Source organism: Chelonoidis abingdonii, chromosome 2, assembly GCF_003597395.2.
Source record: "Chelonoidis abingdonii isolate Lonesome George chromosome 2, CheloAbing_2.0, whole genome shotgun sequence".
Taxonomy (NCBI): Eukaryota; Metazoa; Chordata; order Testudines; family Testudinidae; genus Chelonoidis; species Chelonoidis abingdonii.
The window spans coordinates 90,285,839-90,310,876 of record NC_133770.1 but is presented as its reverse complement, the minus strand read 5'-3'; the positions used below and the strand labels follow the sequence as shown (position 1 = coordinate 90,310,876).

At 39.7% G+C, this 25,038-nt stretch overlaps 1 protein-coding gene across 11 annotated transcripts in view; it reads right to left on the bottom strand.

Moving 5' to 3' along the window:
- Positions 1 to 25,038, bottom strand: part of ARPP21 (cAMP regulated phosphoprotein 21) — a 266,329-nt gene that overhangs the window by 67,643 nt on the left and 173,648 nt on the right. For all 11 annotated transcript variants that reach the window (XR_004376261.2, XM_032798729.2, XM_032798727.2 and 8 more), the window contains 5 exons: positions 23,035 to 23,264; positions 14,198 to 14,428; positions 8,145 to 8,314; positions 5,907 to 6,011; positions 3,228 to 3,488 (listed from right to left, as the gene is read on the bottom strand). Coding sequence is in view for 10 of the 11 variants with exons in the window: in XM_032798729.2 (XP_032654620.1) it covers positions 3,228 to 3,488; positions 5,907 to 6,011; positions 8,145 to 8,314; positions 14,198 to 14,428; positions 23,035 to 23,264 (997 nt within the window). In the remaining variant the exon portion in view is untranslated. The remainder of the gene's footprint in view (positions 1 to 3,227; positions 3,489 to 5,906; positions 6,012 to 8,144; positions 8,315 to 14,197; positions 14,429 to 23,034; positions 23,265 to 25,038) is intronic.

The following is a 25,038-nucleotide window of genomic DNA, read 5'->3' as shown; positions in this document are numbered from 1 at the left end:
GCAGAGGAAAAGGAAGTCAGTAGGATTCAAAGGGGCATGACATTATCAGAACAAGTGAGGAACACACATCCATACATTGAATGTTATCTTCAAAACCAGGACAGCAAGAAATCTGCATGATTCTTCAAAATGACAGCTTAGCTACATGAACACAATTAAGCAGCAACTTCAGAGCAGATGATTGAGTGGCTGCATAATACAAGAGGCCTCACATGGATATTTATATAAATTAATTGTGGGACTATTTAAAATGCATTTTATGGTACATATATTTTAAATTAAAACATGGTCAGTTAGGTAATTTGTTTAAAAATATATATTGATGACCATGTACACACTCTGTTGTATAACAGATGGTATGAAACATGCAATGCAATTGATATATGGAATATATTTTCCATCTGGGTACACAGAACACTTTTTTGTTTTATTCTATCACTAATTATAGTGTATAATAATACAGAAGAACTGTACCTCTTAAAGGCTGCTAACCATAACGAGGCTACCTGGGACCCAGATCCAATCCAACCAAGGGCACTCACTTCAAAATTACCCGGTTACCTACAAAATCCTTTCAAAAGACGAAGATGTTCAGTCTGATAATGAACATCGACTTTTGATTTGAGAATTTCCCATACAGTGAAGAAATCATGAAAAATGATAGTACAGACACATACGGAGTTACATTGCTCTTTGTTCCTGTAGTTCAGTGCTACTGAAACCTCATTTTTGAGAAAAAAATTTCAGAAAGTCTTTAATTAAATATTAGAGTTGAGCAAAACCGGTGTAGTTTGTTTTTGTAAAAATGAACCCCAATTTGTCATTTATTATTTTATAACCAAAAAAAATGAAATTTTGTGGAGATCAGACAAATGAAAATTCTTCACAATTAATCTTGTGCAGACTTTAAAAGCCATTGTCTCACAAAATTCACAGCTGTGAATTTTTAAGAAGTTGCTGCTGGTATCAGTCCCCTCTCCTACCCAAATCCCAAGGATTAGAAAAATGAACACAGTATTGGGAAGCAGGAGGCTCTTAGTTCCCATCTTCACCATTTAACAATTCTTTGAAAATCTGAATTAAAGGAGGATCCATAGTTCTGGGCTCCATGCTGGGAGGGGGCTCACAGACCCACAATATTTGGATCCAAATGTCCAATGTCAAAGGTCCACCATGGTGACTGGAGAGCCAGATGTGACAGGAAGGAAAGCCTCAGCTGAATGGGTAATTTTGCAGGGGGGCCTCTTGGTTGGACTGGATCTGGGTCCAAGGTAGTCTTAATCCATTATTGATGCTTTGCACCAATATAACATTCTACTAACATTATTTAATTGTCTCACAAAGCCCCTCTGAAATAAGCACCAGTACCCACTGCTTATACACATGGAAGCTGAGGCTCAGAAGTTAAGTGATATGTACAACATCAGACAGTAAACCAGTATCAGAAGCACAATTAGAACTCTGGTTTCTTGACACAAAATCCTATGGCTAATCTATTTAACACAATGCCTTCCCCCACACTTCCCTACCAGCCCTAGAAATGTTGGTAACGTTTTCCATACATAAAATCCAAAAATATACAGGATTATAATATTACAGCAACAGGCAGGCAGGTACCTGCAGGTAAGCATTATTATCCCCATTTTACAGATTTGGAAATTGTTAAGATCAGAAAGGTTAAGTGACTTGACAAGGCACACTCAGTGGTACAGCAGCATCAACATGGCCCATTGAGACAGGGGACCTATGTTCTAATCCTAACACTGACTCACTGCAACAGCCATGAAACACATCTCTTAGCTTCTCTAAACCTCAGTTTGTAAAACAGAGGTGGCTTATATTTATCTAGTTCACTAGGAGCATTCTGAAGTTTGGTTAAATAATATTTGAAAATGTTACAGAATACATAGTATTAAGAAAAGCTAGTGACAGATGTGGGAACGAAACCCAGGACAGCTTGTAAGATTTTCGCTTACTGTTTATTCGTGTAGATAATGTAGTTTGGGTAGAGAAAAGGGGGATATTACAACTTCTTCTGTCCTCTCCCCCTGCTCCAAATTCACACCTGTAAATTTTTGACATTTGGCAAATCGCTACAGAGTGAAAAATATTTCTTGTAATATTTTATGTAATAAAATAAATACATAACCTTGCCCTTTTGTGGAACTTTTGCAATTTGACAAATAGGCAAATTCCACATGTAAAGAGCAAGATTTTCTGCTAAATATTTTGTCCCTATTAAATATTTTGCAAGCTCTTTACTCAGGAAATTACATATATGGGGGAAATAGCTGCACAGTATTAAGACTTAGAAATATCATGTGCCACTGTATCTTTTGTGACATGAACAGCCCTTACTCTTCCAATTTTCTGTACTAATATTAACTCCCAAGGCTGTTAAAAGTAGCTTAGTAGCCCACATTCTTTGTTATTACAACAGTGTAGAGACATACCAACAACTGCAATTGTACTATCAATAAGGAATAACAAACAGAAATAACACCATGGGTTAAAATCATTTTATGCTATAGTCTTTGGTGGGATTTTTTTTAAACAAATATTTTTCTAGAGGATAAAATAACTCTCCTCCCCCCCGCGACTAATAACATTTTATCATTTTAAGCTGCACATTAAATGCAGTTTTCTATAATTAAGTTGGAAATTTTACTTTTTAAAATGAATACCTTGAAAATGGACCAGAAAATCATCGGTGCATTTTACTTCTTGACAGTAATCACTTTCTGTGTTCTGCAAGGATACCCAGGAGACATCCATGGATGTTTGGTGGCGAACAGTAAAACACAATCAGTCTTCAGGAAGACAGTAAAAATTACTGATCTATGGTGTCTTACATGTTCAAGTCAATTAAATATGATGAATGGCTACCTCTGCTAGCATGCATGTGGCTCACAGGAGAAAGGAGACTAACGTTTGTTCACCCTCCTCCTTCATATTCATGTACAGATACACCCTGCAAGACAGACGAATGCTCAGAAAATGATGGTGGGGGAAGGGAGGAGTTGCTGGAATGAATGAAACAACAGAACTGATGGAAACTTCCCACTGCCAAAAAAATCTGCTCCACAGTAGCTGTGAATTCCTTGAAAAGATATTCTCCAGTTACCCCCAAGTCTATGCTGGATGTTCCATTTACGATGCTATACAGAGGCCCCAGAGTTTAGAGCTATATGCTAAAATCACAATAAAGAGGTAAAAATTCTACTTACCTGAGCAGGTGATGGTTGCTGTACGTAGCCCTGGGGTGGTGGTGGAGGCTGCAGTACTTGTTGGGATACTGGTGGACCTGAACCTGTAAAACTTCCTGGAGGAAGCTGCTGACTTGGGGATGCCATGACATAACCAGTCTGCTGGCCAGATGGCTGTATAATAGGTGATGGGTAGACAGGACCAGAAGGCGACTCGGGGTTGTCTCCTGATGACTGACGACTTAAACTCATCTGGCTAAATTGTGTTGTCATGTCATCTCGCTGTGGGGCAAAAGTCAGTTGAAAATTATCAACATGATTTTTGCAGCAGACATTTGAAAAACAAAATACCAGGTTCTAGGAATAACATGAGAAGCAGGTGAAAATAAATTCACGCATCACCAAACAAGTCAGGGTAACCAACAAAAATAAATAGAAAATAAAAATAAAACACTGAGAACGGCTTGAAAAATGCTTCCAGACTGTAAGGTAAATTACACCACATGGAGAAATAGCAGCTTCTCATTGGTTGGATTCTCTGATCCTATCCATATTCTAAAAACTAGTAAACTCTAAAGCTTTCAAAGGGACACATTTTGAACTGAAAGGACATAAGCACTACTTTGAAAGTATGGGCTCCCCTCACAAACACAGAATTCCTTAACCAAGGATACTCTAATAACTAGAGTTGGGATTTTGTAAGTATCTCAAGGGAAATTCAATGGGATTGAGGCACCCTTGATTCCTTTGAATATCCCAATCCATACATTTTAATATAATATTAGGCAAAAATATGTAATCTGGAGACTGAGCAGTTTGCAGCTCTCTACTACTAGTTAAAGACTTTTTATGCAGTTGATGTTAATAAACATGTAATATAGTAGTCTTAGGGCCACCATCTAGCTAGGGCAGGGACCAACATACCAAGTAGGCATATAAGGTGAAATCCTGCCCCCTAATTAAGAAAATGACAATGCTTCCCTTGTGTTCACTGGAGCCAAATTATACCCTTAACGTGTATAATGGTGTACGACAGTATCAGGCCCTGACCTTATAAAAGGATCCATGTGAGTGGAGCTCTGTGCCTGAGCAGAATCCTATTGCCTTCAATAGGACCCTGTGAGGGTTTAAGGTGAAATTCTAAAAGGGTATTTAAATGCCTAAGCCCCAGTGAAATCAATGGGCGTTAGGAGCCTAAATACCTTTAAAAATCTGGCACGAAGGGCTTTGCCTACATAGGTCCATTTGTCTTAATATTGCCTGCATTGTGGAGGTAAACAGCCTGAAAAAAGCTTCATTCCATCAAGAAGTACAAAAATATTATCAGTGCATTGTGCATAAACATGCATACTAAGTTCCCCAACTGCTTGCTCACATCCTGTTACTGAAGAGGGCAAACATCACAAATAATTTTTTTCTCAAATATTCCTATGAATTTTTAAATGAATTTGCTTGGATTGTGTTTATACCCCTATTATGTTCACTCTCCAAAAATATTCTAGCATAATGCATTCATTGGTGGGTTTTTTTAAAAGAAAGTATGGATTTTTAAATAAATACATCAGAATATTTGTTGTAAGCCAATTTCAAACTCACAATCACATGCAGAAATCTCATTTTTTAAGGTTTACACTAATTCCATCTGGGAACAGATATGGGCCATCATTCTCAACACTGTAGGCCAGAATCTGGTCCTGTGTGCCTAAATCCAGGCTCCTGCATCCATACTTAGGTACCTGAATTCATTGCCTTGAATTTCAGAAACGTGGTGCATCCACAGCTTCCATTGATTTGATGGCAAATAGTTTTAAATAAGTGAATTTGAAAAAAAAATATGAAAATTCACAAAGAGAAAAATGAGGCATTCGGTGGATAAATTAACCATTATTAAGCTACCTCTACCCATTTCTATGAATGAGAGACTATGAAGCAGATGGTCACAAAGTTGTCATGGGAGCTAGCACTGGGACATACATCTGCTGTGCATGACAACAATTTTTCGACTGGGTTTCCAGTGTGTGGATGGGTAGACTAAACCACTACTGAACCTTTAAACATAGTGCTTTTCTCCTATGTGTTAGTAGTACTATTTTGGCCCCAAAGGCATTATTCCATTTTGTTTCTATCTTTTAATATGACCAGGTGACATCTCTAGCTTGGGGATATCAGCCACAAATAAAAATGTGAGAGAAAGACAGAGGACAAAAGAATCCTGTACCGCCTACTAAAATGTCAGCTTCGTTCTACAGTAGTATAATTTTAACCTTGTAAGCATCAAGCCAGATTCAGACTCCAGAGGTATACTATTTTTATTCTCCATGTCCATTAGTGTTTTGTCATGATGCACAGTACATCACATGCCTCTAGAGCTGCAGCTCTTTCACAAATATTCTGTTATCCAAGTGCTCCAATATGATCATGGAATAAGTCCAGCTGTTGGATTTAGAGTACAATGGTTTCTACAGTTTCCGAATCAAGAATGTCACGCAAGTCTTTCACCACATCAATAAGAGGTTTTCCTCCAGACTTTGTAGACATAAAATGCTAAAGTATTCCAGAAGTGTTGAATAAAAGAGAGATTTACAAAGACCTTAACACAAGTTGCCCTGCATTCCTACACATTGCTGTCAAACATATGCATGCTCACCTCAGCCACTCATATCAACAATCACCACAAAAATAAATAAAAATCTGTAGTACCACAGGAAACTGCTGCGTTGGAGAGACTGGCAGGAGATGCTGGGGTGGATAAGAAACTGCTGGATATTGGACTGACTGGGAAGATGGCTGCAAAGCCTGAACAGGCTACAAAATAAAACGAGACAATAAATACAACGCTCCAAGACTTAGATAATGGCAAAACACCGTTATTGGGAACTAAAGCTATGGCAATGCAGGTGACCCACCTTCAGGTAAAGACAATAGATCAGTTACTATGACTTTAATTTTGCATTTTGGTCACTCAGTCTTGTGATTCTTTGTTATTGTTTTCTGCTGACTAACAGACTTTCAAGTTCATGAGATATACAAATAAAACCGTGGTTACTTTCTTATTATTAGTGTGCTAAAGCAAGATGCTACATATAACTCACAGAGATCATAGGTGAAAAGCCCTGCATATGCAAAGATATGAATTTTTCTGTTAATGGTTGATTTAAACTCAGAGTGTTTCACAGGTAGAAAACTAATGACTATAAATCTGAAAAGTAAGAATGAAGTTGAGATTATCAAGTTACTTTGGAGGAGATAAGAAAGCGTTTATACAGAACTATATGACGGGTATTTTACTTAGGAATAACTTTAGCATTCTTCTCATTTTAGTCTCTCATTTACATGAATCCTACACAAGCTTGGTACTATTCTGCCTTTTCTGTTATAAATGATTGGGAAGGGCTGAATCTTGAAATTGAGGTTACAGACATTAGGCCATATTTTGTACTCAGTAAAACCAGAATAATTTAACTGGCTTCAGTGGAGTTATTCTGGATTTACACTTGGGTGATCTGGAACCAGAATGAGTCTCCTTAGATCTACAGATGGAGGAATTCTCCATGTGCAAATCTGGACTGCTCTCTGCTCATAAATAGGGCACTGCAATACCGTGTATCTATCCCCTACCCTTGCCCTAAAGAGAGCTCCCCATGTAGTTCTGGGTTCATGGTAAGGGAGTAGGTTGACATTCAGTTGGGCCAGCCAGGGACCCCTCTCTGGTGTACTATTCAATAATAAGTTCGTAGAGCCTTAGGCTGCATTTACTCTTTTATGGATCCAACCTCTCACCTCTGTAAAAGCTGAGCCCTGAAAGTTCTCTGGCAACATGATTCCATTCACACAACACTGCGAGAAATCTGGGGACATCCAGAGGCTAGAGCCATTGGGATCTAGATAGATGTTTGTGGATAGCTTTTCTGTGGAGAGTTAGGGGTAAAAATCTCTTAGACTCATTAACTGATGTGTGGGAATCTCCATGAAGAAACACTCAGTTTCTCTCATAAAAAGTCTCCTTTTATTATGAGGGGGACTGATTTGGGACCTAGAGCTCAATTTGTGCCAATATATTATTTACACTGACCACACTGATTAAGGCTTCCAGCATTACAATTATATTCCAATGTTGCCCTCAATAAGAGAAATTATACCAAACTAACTGGGTCCAGTATTGAGCCTTCAGGGCTTTTCTTTTGTCCCACATTTGGACCTCAGCAGATTGAGAGGAAAGAATAAAAATGTGACAACTAAACACTCAGCCCTGCTATCTGCTTGCATGTTCATGAACCTCCTATTAAAGTAAACGGGACATATCCATACACTATATGAGGAAAGGTGCTCAGGTGCTACATCAAAGAGGGTCATCTAATATTTTGGGCAATCAGAAAGATAGGTCCCCTAATGCTAAATTAGCTTTAGGGGACCAAATTTACCAATAGTATCATAATTACATCATTATAATTGAGAACATATAATGATCTCATAAAGAAAACTTGAAGAGAAACTAATAATTTGAAGTTAGAAACAGTTAATAATATAATTGATTTCAGAAGCTGTGAGTATTATAAGGTGTTCTGCAAAAGATCAACAGAGCTATATACACATATCCCAGCCCTTTACAAAATTACATATTGCACCTGTCTATGAAAGAATAATTAGGTCTTTTAGTCACATTTCAATTTTTTCAAATGGAAACTAGAGACATTCCACATATACACTACCTGGTTTAATAATCATTTTCCAAACGAAAATCTTTCTGGGTATTCCATCCACACAGAAAATATCTGATAGCTTTTCTTTTGATATTTATTCCAAAAGAAAAAAAAACACCCTGACATTTTGTCTAGTTGATTTTTTGAGATTATAGTGTTGCTGTGTGGGGAAGGTAAACACACCTAATCATCTCAGCCTTGATGAAAGCTTGTTCTCCCCTTTCAACAGTTGCCGTACCTGTGTGACAAGGTGACTTCCCATTTGTTGCTGTGGTTGTTGCACTTGCTGCTGCTGTTGGGATGAAGGCTGCTGCTGAGACTGTCCCACAAGCTGGCTCCTAATTGGCTGCTGGCCGCTGGGAGGGTTGTATATTGCAGGTGTACCATCAGGATTTACAAACGGTTGGCCTGAAACAAAATACTCTTAATTCACTGAATAATTTTAAGAAGATAACATCCACTAAAAGAAACTAGACAGGCACATATTTAGAGGCAGCTCTCTCTTTGTACTAATTGATCTTCAACAGTAAAGTGCTCATGGCTCACAATGCCTTCAGTTAAGGCAGCATCTATCTATTTTTGCTGCTGAGCCTGGTAGCATCTGTTAGTTAATAGCACTTTAAGATGTAACTGATCATTCTTCTTCCACAAGAGAGATTTAATGCACCTCTGTCCATTGAATCCCTGAGTGGTACTTCTGACTACATGTTTGTGCCTCAGTCAATACCCATAGCCTTTTGCATGCAGCAAGAGAATGACAAGTCCAGTGGAAAGATTATGGAGGGCTCCTACTGATCTGATCACAAACACATTTCAGGTTTGTTCTCTCTAACTTCTCAGGTCACAACTGAAGATCTTTAAATGCAGAGGCATAGACAGGCATTAAGGGGGAGATCAAAAATATTCCATCTGCAGCTTATACCAGAGTAAAGCACAAAATGGGACGAGGCTGATAAATTATAGAGTTGCAGTGCCACACACAATTACGTGAGTGATTAAAAGTACAGGTGTGCATGCACTCTACTGTACAGCTTTGCACAACATAAATGAAGCTTCAATTTTTAACTCCTTCATGTACGCCAGAGTGTGCTTTTGTTACAGCAGCCCTTTTTGTCCAGTGCATAAATGAGTGGAAGGTTACAATGACTGTGCGAAAGATGTCCAGATGCTACGGTAAAAGCTGAAAGAATGTACTTCAAGGATGCACTTTAAGTTAATTCAGCAATGAAGCCATTAATGCTGAAATTGCATCCTGGAACAAATACTGGGGATAGATGATGTTCATGCCCATTTCATCCCCATATAAATGGAATGCAAACCATAAGACTATGCTTAATGCATTGTAGTTCAAATAGGAGGAAAAAAACCTGCCAATTGAATGTAGTTCCACATCTCAGAAACAAGGCACTATACTTTTGAGGACAATGTCCTAAGAGACTAGAGGAGACCGTTCTGGAAATTCACAAGCAGAAGACCTAGAAGTGTCTTTGAATGTATGGGGCAAATTCTTCCCTCCGTCATATTGAAGGCAGAACTTCATACATGGTATTCATTTTGTTTCCATTTCCTGAATCAGTTGGAAGTTTTCTATTTTCACGAAGTCTTTTTGCCTTTTGCTCTTCATCTTTTAATATGCCGGGGGAGTGGGGAGGAAGCAAGTGGGAAACCACCTTGTAAATAGCAATGGCAATAAATCAGTCTTTTTCCAATTCGCACAAAACTGTTGAACCGCCAAAAGGAACTAGATTCTTTTGTGTGAAATATTTTAATGCAACTTCAGTCCTTTCTCCCTTCCTTTTTAAAACTTCTGGATTAAGTGAAACATTTACAGTAGGTAATTGACTCTATGTAACAATTGTGAGATTTCAGATGGAGAGGGAAATGCAGGTGAACTTCATGGCTTAAAGAGCTGATAGTAAAATAAAAAAAAAGAGTTTCTCACCTCAACATCACAAGACTGCCACGATTCCTGACTGAAGTAAGGCTGTCTTACATTAGGTATTTTTCTCTCACTCCCCAGCAGTCTCTCCTTATCACCCACCAGCTCCCAGTTCCTTCCACCACCTGCTCAAGCTGTTCAACATCCATCTGTTTTTCTCACTTCTGACACACAGGGAAGGTTTAGGAGCTAAGCACCTTTCAGAGGAGTGTAGCCTGATCCATTTAAAATGTGAATGTTCCAGGCTGCATGCTCGCCATGTGTTCACTCAGAATGGAGAGGGACACAGATTAAACTGCATGAAAGAGATGAGGGGCCCAGCTCTATGGGGGACAATGATGGCATGGAGAACAGAAAGAGCATGCACTCGGTCCCAACCGTGCAGCCTGATCCCCACAAAAGAACTTCAGCAGGGTCTGTGGAAGGCAAAGATGATGTCACAGAGGGCAACTTCATGCCTACTCACCCCAAGTTTGGGTCCACCTCAACTGGAGAGCATGCTCTGATTCAAAGTGCTTAAAAGGAGATGGAAGATGGACAGGGGGGATTGATTAAGGATGATCTTCTTTTGAAACAAAAGGGCAACAGCTATGAGAATGCCAGGAACTGATAAGGCAGAAAATAAAGCAAGCACTGGAACAGTGAAGGAGGTAAATTGAAATAGTATCTGCCCAGAAGGGACTTGCCAAGTTAAATTTAAAAATGGCCACCGGGGATAGATAGAGAAGTTCACGGACAGTAATACCACAGTGGAGAAGTCTAGAGGGAAAGGGGTTCCAAAAGGAGCAACTGAACAGCTAGGAATGAAACTATGTGACCAAGATGATAGGCAATGTTAGGTTCTCAAGAACAATATCAAAGAAGACCGTTTCAAATACAACACTTCACTCAAGAAAGATGACTGGACAGAAAGAGGTAAACTTAAAGATAAGACTGGAGCATTGGCTAATGGAGCGCAAAATTTTGGAACAGGAAATGTAAAGGAGCATCTAGTGTTAGGGAAGACACTTGTGAACATTGAGGAATTAATTATTTCTCTGAGAGGGAGTAAGGGATGACGAAGAAGCCAAAGTGATAAGGAATAAGAATGAAACACAAAACGTTTTTAATTGTTGAAGGGATGACATCAAAGAGGGTGTCAGGAAAGACCAGAAGGAAGATGAAAATGGACTGATGGAATAGGGGGATTGAAGTGTAGGGAAAGCAGAGATGATATTTGCTGCACATGAAAAACTTTCATAGAAAAAAAAAATCAGCAAACTTCTTGCAGGTGGAGTGAAGAAGAGCTGGAGGAAAGAGGAAATACTTAAAAGAAAGAATGAAGATTGACAACATCAGAAAGGGTGTTGAGAGGTATCTGGTAAGATTTACAGATCTCATAGAGAGAGTAATCAGCCTTGAGACAGCCTGATTATTGTGTCTCTGGGTGCTATAAGATGATCACGTAAGTAGAGTGACTATGTAGTGTGATAGGAAGGACAAATGTTTAAAGGCCAAGCAGTGAGCATCAAAAAAAGGAGGATAGAATTGGAGGTAACCAAACTAATAGAAGAAAGAAGAAGAAGAAGACGACGACGACGACGACGACGACGACAGAGCTAAAAAGTGATGATGATGATGCATTGTGAAAGAAAATCAACTCATTACAAGAAACAAAGCTTCCTTTTTCATTTATCTTCTATCTGTTCATAATATTTGATCATCTCCTATAGTACCAGTGCCTCCTTCTCATGGAAACTTTTCTATTTTAAGAAGATGTAGAGATTTAGGTTCAAATCATAATGACGAATTTATAGGACGTGTTTTAAAAAAAATTAGCAGGCATCGCAGCGAAGTTTATTTCCAACACAAGTGACAATGTGATGTCTACTATAAATCTGAGACTAGGACCTGATTGTTTAAATTGAATTGTTTCTTCTATTTTTTAAAAATTATACTGTATTTAAAAATCAGCTACAGCAACAGAGCAGTTTGTCTAGTGTAAAAGAAGTGCAGATATGTGCTAATAAACAAATATAAATGACACAAACACTATTTGAACAATATTTTTTACAGATACAGACTATCCGCTCCCTCATCCTCCTCCCCTCCCCTGCGCCCCCCCCCCACTGTATGTCTATATGGCAGCTGAGAGCATGCTTCCCAGCATAAGTAGACAGACATGCACTAGCTCAGGCAAGCTAGCATGCTAAAAATAGAAGTGTAGCTGAGGGTAACAAAGGCAGCAGCTAGGGCAGGTCACGCACATATGTGCCCAGGAGGTCTGGGTGGGTTTGTATCTGGGTGGCTAGCCAAGCTGCTGCTCGTGCTACCACTGGCTATACTGCAGTTTTTAGCGTCTAGCTCGAGCAGAGCTAGCATGTGTCTGTCTACTCATGCTGGGCAGCATGCTCCCAACTGCAGTGTGGACATACCCACAGAGTGCTCAGTTATGCGTCTAAGAGGATGAGGCATGCTAGGGAGAGAGGAGCAGACACTCTATTCATATGGTACTATGCCTGTGAGTGACATAATGCTCCCTGGATACTGGGGGGCATATGCTAGGCAGTGAGACTTGCTATCCCTGTACAGCGGGTGTAATGAATGCTCTCCCAGAATAACTCCACCGGCATGCAAGTGTGGTGCAGCTATGGCCACATCCTTGCCATGCCCAGAAACGTGTACATACCCTCTCAGCCATTGTTATTCCTAGAAGCAGCAGTGGCTGCTCTCACTTGCTCTCCCCAGTCCAGGTGTGCTGAGGTACATACGAAAGGGCTTCTTGAGAGTGGCCTGCAGTGTACATACAAATGGCTTCTTTCCTATTGCTCAAGAGATTCCAGCACAGTGGACGGAACTGTTTACTAAAAAAGTGTGAGTGAATGACTGGTTTGTTTTCTTTTTTTCTCCATTTATTGCAAGGAATACTTATTTAAAATCCCCCAATTCCCGTCTCCAATACCAGGCTCTCAGATCAAGACTGTAACAGCTTAGCTTGAAAAAAAACAACAACCCACATGTATATTCAATAATCAGTTGTTAAATTAATCCCACTATATAAATATGAATTTAAAATATTCTTCTGCATTTACAAATGCTGAAGCATCTTGATGAGCCTCAAATACAATTATCTTCTAAAGTGATTATGGGAAGCTTGGTTTAATATATTTTTTCAAGCTGATGTTTTTATTAAACTCCTCATCTCTCAGTTTCTCATTATATTGACTATAAAGGTATTTCCAATGCTGATAAGTAGGTTTGTGTCTTGGCATGGAACTATTTTTATTTAGCATAAAGGAAGAGATAATAAACATCAAATGGTGGCCCTCACTACAAATAACATTCCTGAATCAAAAGTTTCATAATACCAAGACCTTTGAAAACAGGCTTCAGCTCTCAGCTCTGGGTATAGTGTGAATAGTTGTGCACTGCTTGTTTTTTTATTACCGCCTCAAACCAATATAATTGAGCTAAAGGAGACAGAACATATGCAGATCCAGAGCCAGATAATATTTCAATCATTATCACTGAAATGGACCCAAATCACTGAAGCAACCCCGCAGTCCCCATCTCCCAAGCCTTCTTTATAATGTTTGCAAAATACTGTGGGGAAACGAAAGCAAGAAGTTGCTGACACTTGATCTGAACTAAGAACGAGACCAACAACTCAAATCTGAACTTGAATGTTTTTGAGGTTAACAAATGTTTAGATGAACTTTTATGCCCATTACTTCATATTTCCCTTTGTGCCTCTGCACTGTTTAGTTCCAGCTAGAAGCCGAAGTGGAGATGCCACAATATGAAAGTGTCTGTTTGCACACAACTTCCAGTTTAATTATACAGACCTAAGCTGACCAAGCAGCTTGGGTAAGAATATAAACTCCTGGGTGCTAATTCAAACTCAGCCTCCAAAACATTTGTGCTTCTCCTGTCATCAGGCTAAACCTCTAAGGTTTGGATATTGTAGATTGGTCCTCTCCAAAGTCCTGATATTCTGAATTCCTGATCCTGGGAGATGCTGAGTGCCCTCCATTGAAGCCCACTGGGAAGCCAATGGGAACTGAGAGAGTTCAGCACCCCGCAAGATTGGGGCCTTATTTTATAGCGGAATCCAATGTAATAACATTAAAATGGTGCACCTGGCTCCTACCAGCGATGCTGCAGAGTTTTGCAAAGCCATCACATATTTTCTCACCACTGTAAAAACATCCAAACAAATCTGATTTCCAAACCAAAGCAGATATTTCCTCACTAACAAAACAGTGCTAGCAGCTGCTGCGTTTCCAGCTACTGGTAACATTCTATTTTTACATGTGATGTTGTTGGCAGTATTCCCTAAAAAGCAATGCAAGATGGAAGAATGTCAGACTGACCTGTGTGTGGATTGAGGAGGATACTGCCAGGTGGTATCCCTGCAGCTTCAAGTGGAAGTATGATATAGCTGGTGTTGCTTGGTGCTACCTGGCCATTCATCCCATTCTCTGTATATGAAACATTGCCTGAAGGGCTGGCTGTCACTCCAGGGACAATGGATGCACTTTGGAGAGGCTGATGTGTTCGTGACAGTGATCCTGAGGAGCCAGCGCTGCTGGAAGACTCTGAACCTGGAAGAGATACAGAATCTCACTTATGAAGGAAGCCAGGCCTTCCATTCAAGCTGTTACTTACATTGAATAAAACTTTTTAAAAATAGAAAGCATTTAGTACATAAGCAGCTCTTTAATCCCTCAGACCATGATGGTTCCTTATGATAACACACTCTCCAACAAGCTCAGTTTTAAGCAGGACTATTGTGATTCAACCCAACCTACAAAAACCCATTTTTTCCCCTTGAAAAGTCTCCCCTTCCATAAAAAATGTAACGAACCAAAACACAAAATACATGCTATGCGATTTGCTTTACAGGCATGTTTAATCATTTATAAAAGGCACACACACTCTGTCCAAAAGGACAAAGTTTACAATTCCATAAGCAAAATCACAAGAACATAGCAATTGAATCCCCAACCTACTAACTAGTCAGGTGCACCATTCCTCCCTATTCACTGCTAGATACAGTTATCATTTTAGCAATTTATTTGCTTTTTTAGTACCTAGCCTATTAAAAAGTTTCAAGCCAATACAAATATGGTAAAACACAGTCCAGTGATGCTCAGATGGGGACAATGCAGATGTTTTAAAAATTAACAACGTTCTGAATACAACTGTTCAATCTTTTATGATTTTACTTAGACCATTTTCCAACATTTTGATACAACCAACATACACAACCTCCTTCACAAACAAATTTGGATCTGCAATTTTAACTCTAAAAGGGAAAGAAGGAAAGAACTCAGGATTATGTTCCATCAGCGTTTTCCTCCTATATAGCTTTTAACTTTGCGATCAATCATGTGGGCTTAGTAATAGGTTCCATAGGTCCCCTGAATCATTTTTCAGTTTTGTTCTTGTCTGGATCCATTTCTTTTTTGGTAATTAGACTAGGCCAGATTTTCACTGAAACTGCAGCAAAGGGAGCTACAGCGTGTAATTTGTCACATCTTCCTGCAGTAGCTTTTGTAAATATAGGGCATCTCTGGAGTCCCCTGTTGTGTAAAATCTGAGTTACGTTTTCATCAAGGTCATCTTCATGCTCACAGCAAGTTTCAACATGCATAACTGAATGCAAACAAATAAAGAACAATCTTTCTGAAGATTCCAGTGACTGCCACTGGACTGCAGGGGCTCAAAACCCCCTCTTTTCAAATCAGTCAATCAACCAACCAACCAACCAACCAAGAGGATAATGGAGGTTGCAGAAGAATTTCCACTATGTATTCTGAGACTGCCAGCTATTCCTTTTTCTTTCTCAACAAAGGTCTATATAGTTTGTTGAGAAACTATACATCAGAAATTTAGGATGTTTACTCCTGAGAAGTTGTTTCATTTTATCATTTTGCTTGTACAAATGGCAGATATCTCCTTGGATGGGAGAATTCTTGGATGGCACATTCAGCAACTTAAAGACAATATTCTGCTCATTTAGGTTTTTTCAGACGTAGCATAAATAGCATTAAGCAGGAATGTATTTTTCTCTGAACAGAATATGTAGCAATTATCAGATTTTTTCCCATATATAGCCACCTTGTGTTAACTTCAGTGTTGATTCTTTCTTCTAGTTCTTGCTTTACTTTCTTCCTCTTTTTTTCCCACTTGCAATAACTCATAATGGATCTGTAATGTGAAAACTGTTGGAAGGCCTCTATCAAAGAAAGTGAATCAGGAGATTTCTTTATTATTACTAATAATTTTAAGTGATCCCCACAGGCCCCAATCAGGATTGTTTAAATTGTTAGTTTTGTGCTACATTGAAGGCAATATGGTTCATGTAAAAGAATATTGCAAGTTTTTTAATGAAGTTTGGGTCTTTGTCTTTCAGATGTTTTTATGGCATAATCACAGATTGATCTTTACCATTTTGTGAGTGTAGAAGAATACACAGAGAGTTCTCCTGTATTAAGCTGATATTGAAGAACGGCTGGAACAGGCTTCGAACAAGCACTTATGTTATTGTGATGGCTATATTTCAATTAAGGTGATGGTATTTAAATTGGCTTACTTGCAGGATCATCAGTGCTCTGCTCTTCTACCTCAATAGTTTCATTCAGTGGCACAACTGATGTTGAAGAAACAAACAAAATTTCTGAACCTTTGGAAAGGAGCATTAATCCATTCCAATATTTTTACTTAACAACTCTTGAGCGTATTTACATAATACTCTATAAGACTTGTCTATTTTCATTATTTCTTCATTACAATGACTTATTTCCTACCATTTCATTCAACTCTAGCCATCCTAGGTCAGTTAAATTCAAACAGTGATGTTTGGTAATAAATAAAAACTATTTCCCTTTTGCTGTACTGGTCAGTCACTTTCACATTTATTACAGTTAGAATGAGAAACAACCATTTAAAACATTGAACATTCTGAAGACTGGAAAAATAAGACTAACTAGTCAACCTTAGATGGAACCATGTTATCAGATGACCTGACCACCTTCCAGAAGTTTTGATTTTCTAGCAAACCAGACCTTACTGATCCACAAGTTCACTCCTCTCTTCACTAACTAATGGCTAGTGTACCTCTTGCCATCATCAATGACTTCACCTTTATACAATTCCTCTTTATGCTTTTTGATAGTTCTAAAACATTTTAAAGATTTCAAAATAGGCAGGGCCGGCCCCAGGCACCAGCCCAGCAAGCAGGTGCTTGGGGTGGCCAATGGGAAGGGGTGGCATGTCGGGCTCTTTGGCGGCAATTTGGCGGTGGGTCCCTCGGTCCCTCTCGGAGGGAAGGACCTGCCGCCGAATTGCCGCTGAAGAAGAAAGTGGCGTGGTGGAGCTGCTGTCAATCACGACTTTTTTTTTCGTCGCTTGGGGCAGCAAAAGCCCTGGAGCCGGTCCTGATAATAGGCATAACAAGAACCCATCACATCCAAATGTTAACATACATTTGGATGAATTACGTTCTTATAAGTATCTCACAGTGATATTGAAGTTCAGGAAGTGATGGTGATGGGGAAGAAACAGGAAAAAAACAATTACTAGGTTTTTTTTGGTGGGGGTGGGTAAAGAGAAAACCTGGCAGCTTTCTCCACAAGCCTGGTTTTAAATGACCCACACAATGAGGCTCCCCTCACTTTCCTTGAGTGACTATTTCACAGTCCATATGATCTTACCATTTGAACTCCTTCCCCATCTCCCCCCGCCAATGTTCAACTTAAATTTTCCTTTGCTTGGTTTCATCTCTGTGTTCCTAATTTCACCTCTTGGACAAGCCTTATTAATTCTTCTACCTCCTTGTTGTTCACATACTTCAAAGGTATCTCTATAAACAGTGAAAAATACTCCCTTCCTTGCCAGCTGGCCCATATAATTATCCACTCATTACTTGCCCTAAGGGGCCAATTTCTCACCAGTGACACATTGTTCATCATTTTTGTAAGTACCATCCTCTTAGATGCAGTTTCACAGCACCAGAAAAATTGATTTGCTAGTTTTAAAAATTTGTTCCACCTAACCATCGTTCATTTTTATATCACTTTTATCACTTTGGTATTTAAGTGCTGCTGTAAAAGTGATACTGGTCTGCAGCTTGCATTTCTGGAAAGAGGAATGATGCTTCAGCATGGTAGGTTTGCAGGTGTCCACACATCTACACTCCCAAGTTTATTAGGGGAAACATTTATCACATCATCTTGACTCGAGCAAATCATAAAGGAGCAGAAATCTGGTTGCAAAACCAGGCCGCTAAATCATAATTTACAAGATTCTTTATCAAAATGGTTAATGTTTTTAAATGTCTGCAGCATATATTGTATTTACCCTGCAGGACCTGTAAAGAGCACTCAACAACCTGGATTCAATTTTTGATCTCAGTTATAACAGTAGAAGTCTGGAGTACCTCCAGTGAAGTTAATTGGCACTATAAATTTACTCAAATGTAACTGTGATTGGAATGCAGCCAACTGTTTATAAATGGGGGAGGGGAAGAAATAGGTTTCAACCAGTGTTTATCCTCTACCAGTGTAAAATGGAAACTTCGCACCATAAAGAAGGAAGTTAAAGATATATTTGGTTTACGTCTTCCTATTACTAGCCACTTCTTTCTTAATTAATATGCTACATATATATAGATATGGATAGAATGCATGTTTGGTTTTCTTTTATTATATGACAAAAATGATTGTAAACAGTAAAGGAAAAGGTTGTCATCATACTAAGAGCCACATTTTGCCATCATGAGTGTGGATGGGAGCTGAATATCTATGATAGACACACACAAGGACATCCATTTCACCACAAATATGCATGCTTAGACAATCCTGAAAAGAAGTCATTTATATTACAGACGTCTAAACCAACTGAAGATGTGGACCATGTCATAAATTGCAGGAATGCAGCATGAGTAATTTGTTGAATTATTAACTCTTCTTCCCTGCCCCCACAGTATTGATTGAAAGCTCTAATAATTCATCTCTCAAAATACATTATGCTTCATAATATATAAGCAGTAGGTAACATGGTATTTGCGACATACAAACTGAGCTTTTAAATTAAAATGGATTTTTTTTTTAGCAAGTGTCACAGGAACAGTATACAAAAAACAGTAAAAAGGAAAGCCAGCCATGTGGTGGATTTAGAGCACCTCATTTTGTTCTGAGAGCACACCACCACCATTTCTCTGCTGACTTTTTTTTTTTGTGTGTGTGCGCGTGCAATGGAGCACGGAGAAGGGCATGTTCTGTGTCCTATGTAAAGTGGGACCAGATGTCTGAAGCAATACAGAAGAGACAGAGTAAAATAAAGGCCAGAAAGGAGCATCAGATCTTCTAGCTTGACCTCCTGTATATCACTAAACACCACTCAGCCAACCCCACCCCAAGCCATAGCCAGAAATTAGACCAAGCAGGACACTAAACGATTGTGTTGGCGGATATTGTACTATTGCATATTTTCTCAAATTATCTCTGAGCATACACTGGATTTAATTAAAATCTTGATATTTTTCCAATAGAAGTTATTTGGCTGATAATATTGCTATGGCATCAGGATGACTGTCATGTGTTTGCAGTCTTGCTTAAAGGTCACCTGTCCTTTTATCTTTTATTGTCTTTTAGTTGACGATGAACTGTATGATCTATCTTTGAATGCAAGCTGGGTTCTTATATATTGCGCATAAATGAAAATGTGTTAACTGCATTATTTGTCTGCGATCTCAATAGAAACACATAATAAAGCCTTGAATGTTTGCTGAACAACAGCATTTAGCTCAGGGGTAGGCAACCTATGGAACGCGTGCCGAAGGCGGCACGCAAGCTGATTTTCAGTGGCACTCAGGCTGCCTGAATCCTGGCCACCGGTCCGGAAGGCTCTGCATTTTAATTTAATTTTAAATGAAGCTTCTTAAGCATTTTAAAAACCTTATTTACTTTACATACAACAATAGTTTAGTTATATATTATAGACTTATAGAAAGAGACCTTCTAAAGACGTTAACATGTCTTACTGGCACACGAAACCTTAAATTGGAGTGAATAAATGAAGACTCGGCACACCACTTCTGAAAGGTTGCAGACCTCTGATTTAGCTGTTACTCCTGGGGGAATTCTATGCCACTGCACAATGCAGAATTTCACAGAATTTCCTGCTTCCCCTGCAGAATTTCTGACCGTCATTAGGGGCTGCTGGACTCTGCAGAGCCTGTTTCGCAGTGAGCGGAGTGCTCGTTCCTCATTTTCCCAGGGATGGGAGAGGGCCTGGGAGACCCAGCTCTGGCAAAGGGTAAGGAAGGGCAGGGACACACCACAACATGTCCCCCAACGAGACAGTAAAGAAGTTGGGGGAAGTAAAGGCTCTGGTGGCGCTGGTGTCTGGGCTGGAGGCTGTCCTGTGGCTGGGCTCTGTGGAGAAGAGGGACTAGTGTCTGGGGGCTGCGGCGCGGCTGGGCTCTGGAGGGAGGAGCTTGCTGGTGTCTGGGCTCTGGGGCCCTTCCAGCCCCCATAACTGGAACTGGATTGTTGTAGGGGTTTCTTTAGCTCTCTACTTTTTGCTGTTGTGTGTATTGTTGACATACTTGTTGACAGGTATTATGAAATAAATCACCAACACTGAAAAAGGAGTAATTATATTGTGTTATTTTAACAAATAAAATATGCAGAGTTTTGCAGAATTTTAAAATATTGTGAGCAGAATTTTTTAATTTTTTTGGCACAAAATTCCCCCAGGAGTAAGCTTTACTGCAATATTAGTAGTATTCAGTAAAATTAGATTACAAAATACTGAAAATGCCATGGCGAATATGACTACGTCAAGTGGTAACAATAAAATTTTAACCAGCTAGTCAATGGCCAATAGTGTATGGAGGCTCTGACAGTTGCATAAATCCACATAGTGTTGTCTGGGGGTAAGACAGCAATATACTAAGGTGAACTTTGCCATTTTTTGGAATAGTCGTTCTCAGCTGCCATATTGCCATAAAATAACACTTCAATGATAACATCTGAATCTTTTTTTCCCCGTAGCCTTATTTCCCCTGACTTTCCCAGAGTGTGACTGACAGCTTCACTTTATATTATGGTTTTGAAAGTGAGAGTTTGTTTTGACATCCAGTATTGCACTTTTTTCCTCCTTTTTTATGTAATTTCTTTTTCCTTTCCTGTGGCTTGACAAGCTTTCAAATTGAAACACTTAGATATTTTTTTTAAAAAACCCAAAACCTCCAAAGCACTTACAATACCTAATCACTCTGCAAAGAACATGGTATTTTAATACAACTGAAGTGATTTAAATGTGTTATAAGAGCTGTCATTTGAAAGTGGGGGGTTAGTGAATATATAGTGCAGATATATTTAAAATTATTAGTGCTCTTCGGGGATTTTGTTTTTGTAAGTGCATCATTTGATATGATTGATTTCACCACTATAAAGGCTATTTAAACTATTAAATCTTTTGCCGTTAGCATGGGTCCAAATCCACCAAAGTGCATTTCCCTGACTCTGCTCAAGTGTTTTGTGTCTCTGCAGTGTACTGCTGCAGAGAAATGCAGTCAACACAGAACTGTACTACGGATTACACTGAGCTGCTGTGCTTCTCCATTAACTCATGCAGACTGGGCTCAATTCTAAAAAGATGCAAATATCTACTGATGTCCTTGTCAATTCATACCAGCTAAGGATCATGCTCACAATATATTGTGTGCAGCACTGTACAGTGCATTTATCATTCATACAGGCTGAGAACATGGCAAGTATTTTCAAAGTCATTTAAGCAGTGCTGAAGCCATGTAACTCCCACAGATGCTAACTACATATGTATGACTATATAGGATCAGATACTATCTAGATATGTATGACTCTATGCATAGATACTACTGAGATATGTATGACTATATTGGGCCAGATTCTGAGGTCTTTATCCAGGTTATATTCCATTCTTAATTCAATGGGATTTTACCTAGCGATAAGGACAGAGAAAAACTGATCTCAGGATCTGGCCCATTAAAAGCACAACCTTCACCTGCCACAGTTTTAAAAGACACCTGAAACCAGGGGCTTATAAAAATGTATTTCAGGTTCCCAGCCAGCTTTGTGACAAGCAAGATTTAAAGGGGCTGCATTCAAACTAGTGTTGCTCCTTTAAAACTGGCAGATATGCAGACATGGCCAAAACTCTTCACAGCACTTTGATCATGGAGATGCTAAAATGCAGACTCCTTCCACCAGTCAGCTGGGCTTCCTGATCGATCTCCACTGTTCTCCTGGACACAGCACCTGAAGTGCAGCAAAGAATATAGTACAACCTCAGGGGAGATAAGTGATATTTGGCTAACCCCAATTCATCAAACCTCGGTTAATTAACTAAGGTCTGTAAAGCACTTTGAAACTGAAAAGCACTAAGTGCTAAGTATTGATTGTCACTGGGGTTGTACTGTTTTTATCAAATGACTCAAACTGAGGAAGGAATCTGATGGGCTGATTATTTATATTACACATTTATACATAAATACAAAACATATAAAAGAGCTAAATGGCAAGGTTTGGGGTTACGTAGACCAATGCACCATGACTCACCCTTAAGTTAATATAACCGTGAAAGGTAAACACAAAAATAGGAGAAAATTTTTCTCAAATTGTCATTTCATTGGAACTACAATATAAAATGAAAAGACTTCAGAATCCAAAATTCATATTAGCTTCCATTACACCATGTGATTCATGAACGAGGTAGACTGGCAGCAGACTATCTGCAGAGGTTCCACTCTGAGAAGCAGATGACCACTTCAGAGGTCTGCGTTTCAGAAAAAGGGCTTTGGATTTTTGAGCGCAGCCAAGTTTTACAACATTTAACTCTCTGTGCAATACAAAAAAAAAGTGTTTTCTTTGCCAGAAAGGACTATCATCTTCTAATCCACAGAAACTGCATATGGTATACAAGAATAAACACAAGTATTGTGCCATGAAGAACAATGAATACACAAATCAGGATTTGTTATTCATGTTTAAAAATTCGACTGTAGACCCAGCTACAATATACAGATATGCACTCATACTTGCAGTAAGTACATAATTCATTTGTAATTCTTAATACAGAATGGCTGCAGACAAACACAATCGTACTCATTTCTCATGGCAGACACACAAGCATTATGAACCCAATAAGTAGTAGCTACCTGTTTTAGACAGTTTGCCGGTACTCCTGTTACTTGATGAGCTATCTCCTCTTGTCAGAACAGTTATTCCACCAAAACTTGCTGTCTTTGTTATGGCTGGCTTTAAATTGCGATTGGAGCTGTCTGAATCTGTGCTGCTCCATGGCCTCTGGTGGTCTGTCCATTTCATTTCGTTCTCTGTACTGCTTTGCCGGCTGCCAGATGCCTTCCCTGTGCTATCTCTGTTACCCCTAGAGCACCATCAGAAAAACAAAGATGCATAAAAATGACAAACATATTGGCAAAATTCTGCTCTTGGTCACAATGGTGTAACACTGGAGTAAATCCACTGAAGTCAATGGGGAGATTCTGGATTTAGGAGCATAGCGGTATGATCACCCAGCTCCTGCCTGGAAGGGTTTTAAATCAGCCCTGGGAGAGGGCTGGGGCAGGAAAAATAGAGTTGACTGGGGAAGTGGCACACTTGGGCCACGCCCCAATCAGGCCTTGGCTGGCCCTATATAAGAGGCTGGGAGCCAGGAGCTCAGTAGTGTCTCTCTAGTTGTAGAGGGAGATGGACCTGACTTCCGGGACCTGAGCAGAGTGCCCGAGTAGAGCAGGGCTGGGGAAAGGCAGAGGAGCTGGGGAGGCCCCAGCCTGGAAAGCCCCAGGCTGTGGCCTAGCAGCAGGCCAACGGGTACTGGGGGTTGCAGAGGGCAGCCCAGGGGTAGGCAAAGGCAGCAAGTCCAAACCCAACCTTACCAATGATGAGTAGGCTGATACTGCAGTCTGCCCCAGGGCACGGGAGCTACACAATGACTGGCAGTAGCCTTAAACTGAGGCAAAGTGAGGAAAGTGGGTAGGGGCTCCCCAGATAGGGGAGACCCTGAGAGAAAGGGGTTACTGCCTAGGGGCAGCACCCCAGCTAACGGGGCAGCAGGTCTGGGAGGGGCCAAGCAGCAGCGGGACACCAGCATGCAGAGGGCGCTCTGACGGCTGGAGAGCTAATTCCCAGAGACGACCAGCTGGAGACACCACAGGGGTGAGTCCCACATCACTACAAGGAGTCTAACAGAAAATGGAACCTGGCCCAACATATTCAACATATAAACACTGCCATGCCTTTCTTTGTATATAGCACTTATCATTCTCTCTCTCTCATGCGTGCGTGTGTGCAAAAACTTCACCAGAAGCATATACGTCAGAACAATTACACATGCATCTGACAAATGTTTTACATCAAAAGTGCTAGCCTTCTTCATTGACTCTGAATTACAGGGAAAAAATGGAGATCATATCATATCCTATCTAGAGATTCAGCAGTTGAATAAATAATTATCTTCCCCTTACATTACCACATCGTGAACACACAACAAAAAAATATATAATGTAAATGAAAAATTCAAAAGCAAAATTACAAAAGCTGCAATAGAAACATTTAAACAATACAATCTTTTGGAGTCAAACTCTGGGCAAAACTGTCTTTTCAGTTCTGCAATATTCTGTTCTCTCTACATGTACAGAATTCCCATTGACAGCAACAGGATTTCCATATTCCTGTACAGACTTTAGGAATCCATCATTCAGGTCTGAGAGAATATTGCTCTGTAGTACCTGTAGGGGAAAAAAATGGCAAACTGTAAACCCATTTTTAAAAACCCTGCCTGATGCTGTAAGATGCTGAATATTCTCAGCTCATAATTTCACTGGAACCAAGGGCATTTGTCATGTTGCAGGCAATACTTGGCATCTTACAGGATCGGGACTTTATTGTCTGAAAAATGACAGTTCTCAAGATAACCTCTACTTAAAGACTAAACAACCTGTGAGAGAAAAAAACAAATCCATCCAAAATGGAGACAACTATATTGGCCCATCACGGCTCCCAGTGATTCTGTGACACTGGTGAGAATACCTCCATTTTCCCTGTCACTCAGACAAGACTGGATAGAAGCATGATGGTGTACTGTTTTCTCAGAGCCAAGGCATAAGATGTGACCCTAAGATTGGAAAGGCTTCTGAAGT